General features: G+C 36.0%; 1 protein-coding gene across 2 annotated transcripts; it reads right to left on the reverse strand.

Moving 5' to 3' along the window:
- Positions 1-10,130: 10,130 nt before the first annotated feature.
- On the reverse strand, positions 10,131-12,455 carry LOC110885601 (probable receptor-like protein kinase At1g49730). Of its 2 annotated transcripts, none has more exons than XM_022133302.2 (7): positions 12,284-12,455; positions 11,611-11,869; positions 11,488-11,540; positions 11,349-11,416; positions 11,170-11,259; positions 10,815-10,887; positions 10,131-10,512 (listed from the first exon to the last, which is right to left on the reverse strand). In XM_022133302.2, exons 1-7 carry the CDS (start codon positions 12,333-12,335, stop codon positions 10,490-10,492), a joined length of 618 nt encoding a protein of 205 aa, XP_021988994.1. In that variant the 5' UTR covers positions 12,336-12,455; the 3' UTR covers positions 10,131-10,489. The 2 variants fall into 2 exon arrangements, with proteins under 2 accessions (XP_021988994.1, XP_021988993.1); XM_022133301.2 differs by having other exon boundaries at positions 10,131-10,517.
- Positions 12,456-13,754: the final 1,299 nt, after the last annotated feature.

A 13,754-nucleotide genomic window follows, 5' to 3' on the forward strand; every position in this document is an offset into this window, starting at 1 on the left:
ATTTTCGGTGCAAGTTTATAAATCAGAAATAAAGATTTCTACTCTTTCACTTTTCCAAAAATCACGTTTTATATCAAAAAGGGCAAAATAGTCAACCTTAAGCATAAATCGGAAACATGCATATGAATCGGTTAAGCATAGACTCAAGATGTAAAAATTCCAGAGAGTTAAACTTAAATGAAAATGGTCAAAAATAAACTCTAATACATATCTCAAACATGCATGCATGGATCCGAATCGAGAGTCAACGAAAAAGTCGTTTTATAAGACTTTCGGTTCCGATCCGAGTTTATACTAAAGATTGTCGAGTTGATTATGGTAAAACACATTCTTATATTCATTATAAGTTATTTTTGATGATCAAACTGATTGCATGTCATCTACACTACTATTTATGCTATATTTCGCAAAAATGATTTCTGTTGACTTTTTAAGAACATCTTTGACTTGACAAATAGCACGCTTAGAGTGGGAATCAGAGAATACCCTTTTGAGGGTTTGTTTCCCACATAAATACCAACTTATAAGTGGTTTCAATTTGAGAAATGACTGAGTCATTTTTGTTTAATCGAAAGGTCAAACTATATGAACAACGGTTTGACTTTTAACTAATAATCTATGCTAGAACGGATTAGAGGATGATATGAATGCTTACAAAGATCCTAATGAAGCCTAGATAGCACTTGGAAGTAGCCTTGCCGATCAAATTGCTCCTGGAAAGCCTTGTGAAGTTTTGCAAGTTGTGATGTTCTTGTTCTCTAACTCAAGTGCCCCCAAATGAAGCTTGATCTGAATTATAATGGGAATTTAGGTGTTATGAGAAGCTTCCAGGTGTCCTTACATGCATGGCTATCTATTGGTGCAAATGGGAGGTGAAACCAGCTGTTCTCAACTCACAAAACTGACCCAAAAACACAATTTCGCGCATTTCTGATGCTGGCAGGGTCACGCGGCCCGCTTAAGGCACCCCAGGCGGGCCGCCTAAGGTCTGCAGATCCCAAACTTTGCTTTAAAGTTGCAGTTTTGGTCCCTGTTCTTCGGTTATGATGATTTGGCCATTTATTTTGACTCGTAACCCCCAAACTTGGTTTTTAAGAACCTTGGGACATTTACCAACATGGTAATGTCCTCGGTCAACTTTGCGCTCACCCGAAAAGCCATGAAATTCGACGTTGACGCTTTTAACCCCTCAAGTACGGTTTTGGCCATAACTTTCTCATACCTTAACGAAACTTCATGAAATTTTTACCACATATTCTAGTGAGTATATTTTAGCATTACAAAGCTTCGGGTCTGCCAAAAGTTCACTCAGAGGTATAAATTCAACATGTTGACACTTTTGGCCCCTATAGTTTGCAATTCCTCACTTTCGTGCATTTCCCGCTTCGTATGATCCATGATCCATCCGTTTAAGGTTATAAACATTATGTAGGGTTATCATAGAGTCTATTTATCCATTGTTGACACTTTGGACCCTTACGTTCCATAGTTTTCACTGTTTGTCAACTTTAGTCCCTCTAAAGTTTGTTTTCACATACCGGAACCATATGACACGTGTCAATACATTATTGGACGTAAATTTTCGAGGTGTTACATCCGAAAGACCTAGTGTCTAACGAGATTAGTACACATGTAGGTTATTGACACGTACGGACGCTCACTTCGATATCATAATACAGGGAATGCAAACTAGTGAGTTCATGTCCCTCCTTTCACTGTTTTCAATGTTTTGTTTTCAAAAACATCGAGGGGAAATACATGCTAAAACTATTGGTATGTTTGTTACGGAGTAGTAGATAACATGATCAATGTGCATAAGTAGGGGGATAACATTAGTAACCATTAATCACTTAGTGACCAAGGTGCAAAAGGTGTAGATCTATTGGGCTTGAGGCACGCCCCACTCCTGGTTGGTACACCCTGGAGTGCTTTTGTGATCCCAAATGATGACAAAGTGTTCTCGGTTTGGTTATTTACTTATGATACATTATGTCAGGGGGCTCGCTACCCACTGGTAGATCCTTAACAGACTCCATGAATGAATCAGAACATACCATGATTACAAGATAACATTATGAGATTTCATATGATAACAAATACTGCATGAACTCGCTCAACTTTTTGTTGACTTTTTAAAACTACATGTATTTCAAGAAATAGGTCTTGAGCCGGTGATTCACTATGGGATTCGGGAAAAACAAATGACAACGATTGCCACTTTTGAAGGGTTTGTATTCTATATCCCTACTTCGTATGGGTATATAGGAAACAAAGCCTTACTAAGTTTTATGCTAAAACTATCTTTGATGATTTGTAAAACAAACTGATAACTATGTTATGTCTAATGTTGTGAACATGTATGGTACTTGAAACTACTTTTGGGAAAATATGTAGATATTCGTTGGAATTTATATATCTTTGGCATCGTTGTTGGTTCATGTTGTTAATACATTTGGATGCAATGATTACCTTTCTTACGTCACACACAATACGCTTCCGCTACTAGCAGGGTGTGACAATATGGCTACGCATCAATAGATACTATTCAACCGATGAGCCATTAAAGATGTCGTTGTCGTTCAAAGTCGTTTACCCCAGGCAAGTACCTCAACAATCAGGGAGTTTAGGAGATTGTGGTGTGTGTGTTTGCATTTTCATGGAAAGGTTGATCAACAAGGAACCCGTATATCGAGAAGAAAACACCGCTAAGGCAGCTTACCAAATGAGACAAAGGTTGGCTATCATGTTCTACGATAGTCTGTTACCAGAAAACTTTGATCTCGTCAGTAGTTGCCAGTCATTTGAAAATGATGTGGATGAACAAGTTGATGAAAAAGTTGTACATCCGTAAACAAGGTATTATGACATTGAACATTTGCATTGGGCCAGCCCATTTCTGATTCGCCCCATTTCTGATTCGGGCCAATTCTGATTCAGATTTGGGGCCCAATCCAATGGCCCAATTCTGATTTGGCCCATAGTCTGTCCACTGAATTTAAATTGTTCGATTGAAAAAAACTGTCATTGGGCCGGCCCACTCTGGTTATGCTTTAACTTTTGAAACATTGTGTTTTTAATGGTTTGTTTATTGTTTATGGCCCATATTACAGGTTGGGCCGGCCCAATTCTGATTCTCCCCAATTCTGATTTGGCTCAATTCTGATTCGGCCCAATTCTGATTCAGATTTGGGGCCCAATTCAATGGTCCAATTCTTATTCGGCCCAATTCTGATTCGGCCCAATTGTGATTCGGCCCAATTCTCATTCCATTAGTGCAGCAATTGTGAGTCAGATTTGGCATCTGGCCCTTTAGTAGGCACACGTACCCATTTTAAAAACGCCATTGGGCCGGCCCATTGGCATGAGAAGGGGTGCAGCAACAGCTTTTTCGGGCCATTTTAATGCACTATTCTCATGCTTAAAAATTATCAGAATTATGTAAATAATATAATAGATATTATATATAACCAAAACGGTGCATTTCTTACATATCTTAGATATTAAAAAAAAAACTTGTTAACCAAACTTGTAAATAAAACCAAAATCGGTTAACAAACGGGTGATCTTAGACATAATTGACGAACTATATGAAGATTTACAAGTAAATCTTCATAATCCCCCAAACAGAGACCCGATCGAAGTCTTCATGATACGTCAAGAGGTACTCTAGTTTTGCTTCCTCGATCACTTCTTGTTCAGTTAGCTTCTTCTCCTCCTTGGACGCTGCCTTTACCCTTCCATCGAACCTGGAACACATGCACCTTAGGTAGGCCGAACGGGTCTCCACCTCCTTCACATCTCATTCGGTTTCACCAACATGTCTACAAAACATTTTGAACACGCTGACCCAAAAGGCGGCATCCATAGTCGCATGCCGGCATAGGTGTCTCGTTTCAATGTAAGACATTGCAACGGCAATGTCTTCAACTTCGGTCCATGAATCATCCATATTCTTAAAGGTTTTGTGTAGAGCTAATAAAGTGGAATGATGAAAAAATGGGAGATAGTTGGCTATACATATAGGCATGGAGTAAAAGTAATTAAATGCAAATTTAGTGTGAAACAATTAAATATTAAATAATCTTAATTGTAACTTAAAGGTTAATAAAAGAACTAAATTGACATTCCATCTTTTGAAATTCACAATAATTAAATGCTAATTTTGTATAAGTTAAAAAATACCTTTAAATAAAAAAATAAAAAAAAAACAGATTCTAAGACTTTATAAAAAGTTATTAAATTATTTTATTAATATTTCCTTTACCTATTTTTAAGAAACGGTTTAAAAAATTATAATAATAGTATTAGTTATAAAAAAGAGGAGGTAGGTGAAAGTTATTATTGGTCTATAAATATAGACCATTGGTGGGAATTTCTTATTTCTTATTACCACAACAAATTTGCACAATAATGTTGTCAAAAGGAAGGCGTCAATCAAGCATTCCAGATTGTATAGAGAACACTGTTTGGCTTAATCGGGATGATCAATCTGTTTATTGGTCACAAAATGTTCTTGACTTTTACTACGACGGTGATAGCCAATTTTGCTATTCAACTTATATGGGGCAAACGCCATTAGACAGAGAGTGGTGGGGTGGAGTACTAGGGTAGTGTGGAGATGGATTTATGCAAGAAATGGTAATTAGATTATTTTACATAGTTTTATTATTTATATTATTTATAATTTCTAAATATGATCATTTAAAAAAATTTATAGCATGTCCGTGCATGGTGTAACAAGCTAATACAAGATAGAGAAACAGAAAATCGTCGAGGGACATCTTCATCAAATACTGTTCGTTGGACCATTCTACCCCCAAATTTTATAAACCTTCTGGCGGAACAGGATCAAGATGCTTACGTATACGCTACTGGCGATGTAGAACTATACCCTGCCTTTTGGGAAGTGGATACGGTAAAAAAAAATTACATTGTAAGAATGAGCAACATAGATATGCAATCACTAAATATTTACCGTATCTCCTTTTAAGGTTTACATACTAGTATCGCAAGACAAAGAAGGCTGGATAATTTTAAAGATAGATATGCACTCACTAAATATTACCGTTTATTTTACCAATAAATGTGATGCACTTAATTGCGGGGAAAGATTCTGCGTTCACAGAAGGATACACCAAACTCTAGTAGAATTCGAGAGTCTCTTCTTATGGTTCCTCGGTCGTATACAATATTGGGAAAATGCTGGACTAAGTGAGGCTGATGCGTTGGAGTACACCGGGGATGTTGTCTGGCCTACATCTGAACATCGGGTTGGTCGGAATTCGGGTGTGATATTGTCTATGTTACTGCAAAATCTTGTCCAAAACAGTGTACTTCCAAACTGGCAGGAACGAAATATGCAAGATGCCTGTATATAGAAGATTTATGGCAGATCAACTCTATTCTCCACGTTTCACACCCCATTAATAATCTAATTAATAAATAATGCCTAGTGAAATTATTGTTTATTTAGTTAATTGAATCGAATTTTTTAATTTAATAATTTAATTAATAAATAATGACTAATAAATAGTTTAATTTAATTATTGTGAAATAAATTAATTGAATCAAAATTTTTGTTAATTGTTTATTTAGTGAAATTATGTTCTTTTTTTTTAAATTATAAAAGACTTTTTTTTGTGAATTACAAAAAAGTTAAAACAGAAAATTAAAATAAATAAAATAAGGATTGTAATATATCTTAAATAGGATATACATTTGGCATAAATTTATACAAAAACTTCTTTAATCATCACCCAAATTGTACGAGGGGTATGTATTTTGAAGTACATAATCCTGAAATTCTCCGGCTTCAACTTGGACGGGTGTGGGTTGTGGCTTAGAGACGCGGTGAGAAGAAGTCTTTGTTTTGGGCGGTGCTAAACAGCTCGCACGAGAATGCCCATACGTTTTGCACTTACCGCAGTATATGGGAGTGGGGTCCTCTCCTAGCGATAGGATGCGTTTGTTTTCTTTCGGACGTCCGGCTTGTCGTTTTGTAATAAGCGGTGGTTGCAGATTCACCAGTCCATCGGGTACTTCCCACTCTGATTTATCAGGGACTGGATTTATATGCTCCTCATAAGTGGATTTATAAACTTCATTACTGTAACATGACATCGCATAATGAGCACAATCTGGTTCACCTAAAAATCTAGATACCGCAATAACGTGCCCGCAAGGTAACCCAGATACTTGCCAAACCCGGCAACTGCATGTTCCATTAGAGAAGTCAACTAAACCTCTCTTTCCACCGTCATCAACGTCAAAACTGTCCTGAGCAATTCCAGCAACCACCCACGAACGAGAACCTTCAACTTTGCCTTGAATTTTTTTTTTTTGAGCCCACGTTGTAAGCAAGTGTTCCCCTTGAATTCCCTCGTTCCGTCGATCATAGAACCATTTTTGGACAGACTGTCTGAAAAATTCTATCAATTGGGTTATTGGAATTTTTCGGGCATGTTTTGATAAAGCATTCATAGATGCAGCGCTATTAGATGTCATGTAATGATATCTTCTGGCTGGACAATGTGCTCTTGACCATTTGTCAAACCCAATTTCTATAAGAATGTTCCGTAATCTTGGAACAGCGGCACATTGCGCGTCGAATGATTCTTGAAAATCGGATATCCGGTAAGATTTGCAAGTCTTCCACCAAAGACTCTCATATTCCTTTTTTTGACGGTAAACGTAGGTTGACCATCAAATGACGACAACATAACCCGTGAAAGCTTCTTGGAAACACAACACGTACGGCTAATTGTATAGAAGCTGCCCGGTCAGAAATGATTGCCAAATCTGGATGCTTGCCGATGCATTCTTTCAGTTTTGAAAGGAACCACGTCCACGACTCACCGTCTTCATATTTACCAATGCCATAACCAATAGGCAAAATCTGATTGTTTCCGTCCATGCCAACAACCAAAAATATTCTTCCTTTAAATTCACCCTTCAAGTGTGCGGCATCTATGATGATAAGCGGTCTTAAATTACGAACAAAGCTCCGAATATAAAAGCAATACGATAATGTTAGATTTTTGTGGAAAAATTTATTTATTGATTTATTGATTTATATTTTACTGTAACATTTAATATAGTCTTTCACTTACCACCGCACCTATGGCCACAAATAACATTTCAAAACGACTTTCAGAATCAGTGCGTATGTGTGTCACTGTTCCTGGATTAGCGTTCTCCAAGTTATAACAATAGACAGGAAGTTCGGCAAAAGAACTTGACAAACTACCTTGCAAAAGTTCTAATGCGTTACATTTCCCACGCCATGCTTGCATGTATGATAAATTGACTTTTTCTTTAATCCTAAAATCCTTTACAATTTCGGTCGAACGGTATATCCATCCACAATCTTTGAATTGTTCTTTTAATAAGCTACCCACCACCATTGGGTTTGCTTGTCGCATATGTGGATATGTTTGCGTCTTAGAACATGTATGTTTGTTGTTAAAATGTTTAACGTAAAAAACATCACAAGATTCCCAACTCGCTGCCTTGAAATTCCACTGGCAATTCTCATCAATACAAGATACTTCGTAACGAGTTTTGGATGATCTGTCTAGTTTATACGAAAAACTTTCGGAAAGACACATTTTTCCTAATTCTATTTTCATTTCCTGCTTGTTAAGGAAAATATAACCTATGTAAAACTGGCTTTTATTTTCAAGAGAACAATTAACATTATCAATAACTCCAGATTTATATGATGCGTTACATTCATCTTCAGAAAAAACATTTACGTTAAGATCGGGACATTTAAAAAAATTGGAAGAATCCGCAGATGAACCAACACCAAGTTCTTGCACCACATATAATTTAAATAACTCATGAGGGTTTCTTTCCGCAATATTGAAAAAAAAGTAAGATCGGAATCATCAATTATATCAATGGGATCGCTAAAACTTGACATTTTGTAAGATACACGTGATTTTTGAAGACCTGTTGACTCACTAAGATTTTTTAAAAATGTGTTATAAGAAAATGTAGTAGAAGTTTCAAAACCACGTCTAACAGAATCTGGTTGGACCACGTACTCTAGCCTCCCATCAACGACTTCCCACTTGCCACCACAGTAAACAACAAATCTGACTGCCATATCAATAGAGAAAAAAAAATATAAAGCTATTTTTTGTAAATATTTGGAGATGAAATTTTGTAAAATGTTTAGAGTATACTGGTACCTAGAATCTAATCTAAAAATAGAAACGTGTAATACATCAAATAAATAAAAACGAAAACTAATTTTTTTGTCTAAAGCGTCTCGAGACTCCTCCAATGCGTCTGTCAGTTCTAAAGAGTCAAAGGTGTACTTTTCTGATTACCGACGCATTACATGCGTCTAAACAGGTCTTCCGTTTGACACGTGTTGCGTCCCAGCCGCATAAGTAGAGGCGTCTATAGACGCATAAATAAACGTGAAAAAGCTGACAACCGAAGCGTCTGTAGACGCATACAAAGCAGCTATGAAAAAACTGACAAAGGAAGCGTCCATAGACGCATACGAAGCAGCTATGCAGAGGGGCATCCAAAAGCTGACAAATGGAAGCGTCTTCTAGACGCATAAGAAGCAGCTGCGAGGGGCATCCAAAAGCTGACAAATATGGAAGCGTCTCCTAGACGCATAAGAAGCAGCTGCGAGGGGCATCCAAAAGCTGACAAATGGAAGCGTCTCCTAGACGCCTTGGAACCGTCTCTGATTGACGTATAAAAACTTGTACCCAGCCAGACGCATCACACTAAGCCAGACGCAAGCTAAAGTGGATGCGTCTGGTAGACGCCTTCGAAGCAGCATAACTTTTCAGACCCAATCATTGACACACGTGTCGCTTGCCTATTCCCTGACGCATCCTTAAGACCTGCAGACGCATAACAACTCTCGAAAAATGTGATACCCTGCTCCAAGGAGGCATCAAATGGCTAATTTGGTAAGTCAAAGTTTTTCTTGACCAATTTGGTAATTTTCTCTTTTTAAAAACATTAAAATTTTATAAGTTATTATTAATGATCCAACTACATACAAAACTATGTGGAGCCAATTTGGGTTGCAACCCAAAGTCAAATCTACGACCCTCTCATTCAACGTTTTTTTTTTTTTCGTAATTTTTTTAATAATAATATAGTGAAGTGAGTACTCATGTCATCAATGGGAGTAGTCTTAAAAAGCATAGAAAAGTTAGTTTTGAAGGTACGATGTAAGTAATTTGTATTAATTTTGCCTTGTATATATTGATTGATGCAACTTCACACGTAGTTTGAATAATGTTGATAAAAAGGTGAAAATATCACGTAAGGAATTGTGACAAATATGTAACTTTTGATTCGAACATTCCTAAAAATGCACTATTGATATTATTATTAACTAATATAAAACACAACAATTTCTAATTCTGTGAATTGTGTCGGCTCCAATTTTAATTTACCGGCTTCTTGTTCATAGCTTTAATTTGAACCCACTCTGGAAACAGAGAGACCAGCGGGTCGGATTCCAACATATTTAAGGAATCAGTGGATAATTAGGAAGGGGGTTGGTTCCGGTACAAACCATATTTATCCTACAAACCGTAAGAACAGATCTTAGCACTTAAAAAAAGTTAAATTAGCACATACCGAAACAATACATACATAAAAGTAGCACTTTTGAATTATATTAGCACATAAAAATTAATCAAGATAACTGATTTTAGCACACATTTGGATGATATCAGCACTTTTCTTAATCAGCACATTGAAAACAAAAAGAAGATCTAAATAAAGAATTAATTGCGTGTTAGCATATTTATAGGGAATTCAATATAATTGATATTATTTAGGATATTATTTTATCATTTCTCTATAATGGGTTTGATGTCACGTGACACTTTTTAAATGGTTCTTACGATTTGTATGCGAAATGTAGTTTGTATTTGATCCTACTCCAATTAGGAAGCAAACTAATTAGTTTTTTTAGTAACTGTATCATATTTCAATGCAAGAATGACATCTATCTATTATGTCCCTTTCACTTCAATAATCGCGATTGTTCCCATCTTTTATCCTCGTCATGATCAGCGGTTGTTCCTAACTATTATTATTTGAGCTCACCCCAACGTAACCATATGTAAAAAATAATATGCAAGTATTCACAAATGATATATTTTCTATTTTATTTTTATGTATCCCATCTTGACAAAAAAGGAAAAATAACAATGAGAAGCCTAACTAACTAAATCAAGTCATGTGGATGCTCACCTTCTTCTGAAGATACCTATATATTTGAGGAGTGAAGGAATTTGGTTCATCAGCAGATTTTATGCAAAATCTTGCTACAGCTAGCAGTCCTTTAAGCTCTCGAGAATCATAATTGTTTCCAAGATCAGGGTCGATCATGTTATAGATTGATGTCGGGAAACAAGACTCTTCAATCCATTGGCTCAAATCCGTGCCCGTTTTGTCAGATGATTGACCCGTTATCAGCTCAAGAATCAACAACCCAAGCTCATACATTATGTTCCCATACACCTGCCCTGTCCACACAAATGGTCACAATAAATAAGTATTGGGTCGAGTCAAGTGACCCGCCAACATTCTTTCATCTATATTTTTTTTAAATAAAAATAAATCATAGACATTAAAAACTTTAAATACAACTTGACCAACTTGCAAATGGTCAAGTTGTATTTATTTAATAATTTTCTTTCTGAAACGGGTCAAAACTAAAAACATGCCAAGAGTCACAACTATCCTAATAATACAGTTTATCTTATTACATATTACACTTTATTTATACATAACTAAATATAAAAAATGGATAAAGCTTTTACCATTACAATTTGAAGTCCGTCTTGCCATCACGTGATCGCTGCTACCCGAACCAAGAAGTCCAACATCAGAGAGCTTCCAAAACAAATATGTATATAAAAATTGGTCCTAGGAATTGTAGCTTACCAAAGTATGTTTAAAAATAAGACTTGGATAGTGCATGTGATATGTGGTGTTTGTTCCTTCCTAGCTTTCGGAAATGACACCTCTAATCCTCACTTTTCACTCAGTTTTGGTCCTTGGAATGGATAAATATTATATTATATGAATTGAATTGACCAAAGTAACCTTACTTTTAGGACCAAAACCATAATAATTAATCCCTAAAAGTAAAACTGATTGGGTAATTATTTTTACCTTTGCATTGTAATTCTCATCAAGCATGATGGTGCTTGAACTGATGGAGACGTGATACACGGGTGGGTCACAGAAGAAATGTAGATATTCCTGCGTAGCAGCAGCAGCAGCAGCAGCGTAAGTTTAACGACTTTTGTAGGATAATAACTAAAAAGACTAACAAAAGACCGAAAACGTACTAAAGCCGCAGCCACACCAACAGCTATCTTTAGCCTGATTCTCCAATCCAATGGGGTCTTCAAAGGATCTACAATCAGCCAAACCAAACTTGAAGAAAAACTTCAAGATGAGTAACATGAAACATGCATTAGAAATTACCATTTAAGTGTTCCTTTAGGCTTCCATTTTCCACATTTTCAAACACAAGAAACCTGAAAACACAAAGCTAATAATAAATAACATTGGCTACAGAAATAAAAAGAAAAAAACAATTTGGGTTACCTTTTTCGTCCAACAGAAAATCCATCAAGTGCAACAATGTGACGATGATGCAAACGGCCCAAAAGTTGGACCTCCCTGTAAAAGGAATCATCATCTTGATGATCAATAAGATGTATCTCTTTGACAACAGCAACGCGACCATTTTGAAACCTGGCTTTATAGGAAGCCCCATGAGAAGACGTCCCTATAACTCTGCTGAAACCATCTGTTGCATGCTTTATGTCCTTATAAGAGAAGCGCCTCAAGAAAGTTACCGGGACTTGAAGAAGCAAAACAAAACAAAACACCAAGAGTTTTAGTTCAGTCAGTAGTTATACGTTGTAATTTAAGAAGATATCAAAATCTGCATCATGTCAGTGTAAAATCCCAAGCGAGCAAGCGTATAAGGAAGGAAGGAGGACAACAATGATTGTTATTTTGGAATACAACCAACCAACCAAACAACTACTCTTAATTAAAACCCCATATAGATAGATAGATAGATAGATAGATAGATAGATAGATATATCCATCCTGATTAGCAAGCAATTGATTAAAGTAAGTAGTAAATCTTGAATACCCATTCCATTCCAATTCCCTTAATTTCCAATTTCAACAGTTACAGATCTATCTATCTATAATTATTCTTCGTGGAGTAAAGGATCAAAGGAAGGAAGGAAGAGAAATTGTGTACCTGAACGAGATCGGAGTAGAAATCTCATCTTGAAGATGAAGCTATCGTTCATCTTGAGAACACGATTGTTAACTATGATTGATGATGATGATGATGTGATCTGTAAAATAGAAGAATCTATTATTCCAATTTTGTATGGTTGGTGTGTGTAACTGTCTGTTACGCCCAAACTATATTATATTCTACACACCGGACAAGCTTTGGGTAAGGTATAATAATAATAATAAACTCTCAAAATTGCCCCTATGGTTTCCATAAAATTGCCAGATCTATCCAAATTTTTTTTTTCTCCCAACTCGACTATTGAGGTTTTTAAAATCTAGCCAGATCCATCCACTTTTGTAACCATGTTAAATACTAATGTTAAAAAAACTTTTTGAATGAATCTGACAATTTTATCCAAACCTCATGGACAATTTTTGACAGTTTACTCTTTAATTTTTCTAATTTTTTTTACCTGGTTTGTTCCCCTTTTTGGATGGCTCTCGCAATTGTATCATGCTCAAAGTGATTAGAAAATTAAGTTAGGGGCTGTTTGGTAGCCTCTGAATGGTCATTAAGAGGTTACCTCTTAATAGAACCATTAAAAATTTTACCAATGAGAAGGTAAAAGAATGTGACATGTGATGATTTACCATTCAGATGTTACCTCTTAACCATTCAGACTTAAGGTTACCTCTTATTCATTCAGAGGTTTTAAACCATTAAGAGGTAGCATCTGAATGGTCACTAAGAGGCTACCAAACAGCCCCTTAGTAAGATTTCATAAACCATACAAACAGTCATAAAAGATTATACCAATAGTGAAAAATGACATACCAACACATACATAAGTCATTCAAACCAAACCATTATTATAAGTGAACAAGTGTCATAACACTTAATGGATACCAAAAAAATAGAACACTTAAAAAACTACATAGTTTAACAAAAGACCATCACAGTTTGACACAAACATACAGGCCGACTGACAAAAAAAGAAAAACAACCCAAATAACATTCCAGTTTGCGAGTAATCAATCCACATAATAAACACACAAGTAAAGCATACAAAACACACGTTATTACATTACTACTACTAATAACAACGTTTGCGATTTAGCGTGTTAGTCGTGATAAGCGTATGCGGGGGCGTATGATAACCAAACAAACAAACACGACAATTTAAATAGCATAATTCTATGTAATTCGTGTTGCATAAGCGTTGCGAATATAAAGCGTTTAAAAGTGTAGCGGTGCGGTGTGATGAAAAAGTATTTAGTTTAACATAACCCTTTGTTTATATCGAATCTCAGAGTTCAAGACGGTTACAAATCAAAGCAAAAGCAAACAGGCAATGATCCGAAAAGTCGGGTTGTTACACAAAACCTCAATTTCTTTTTGTCCCCTTTTCCTTTTATGTTAGCAAAGGTCCATTAATTTACAATATGTCAAAAAGGTGGGACCACCACTGGTTTGTGACAACTTGTAT

This window comes from Helianthus annuus, chromosome 10, assembly GCF_002127325.2.
Source record: "Helianthus annuus cultivar XRQ/B chromosome 10, HanXRQr2.0-SUNRISE, whole genome shotgun sequence".
NCBI classification, from domain to species: domain Eukaryota; kingdom Viridiplantae; phylum Streptophyta; class Magnoliopsida; order Asterales; family Asteraceae; genus Helianthus; species Helianthus annuus.

What these genes read in the sequence shown, in the direction of transcription:
- LOC110885601 (XM_022133301.2), bottom strand. Translation starts at nt 12,335, where the DNA reads ATGAACGATAGCTTCATCTTCAAGATGAGATTTCTACTCCGATCTCGT. An exon ending in TTTTCTGTTGGACGAAAAAG is followed by an intron (nt 11,541 to 11,610) that starts GTAACCCAAATT and finishes TTGTGTTTTCAG; the next exon opens with GTTTCTTGTGTTTGAAAATG. An exon ending in ACGGACTTCAAATTGTAATG is followed by an intron (nt 10,518 to 10,814) that starts GTAAAAGCTTTA and finishes TTGTGTGGACAG; the next exon opens with GGCAGGTGTATGGGAACATA.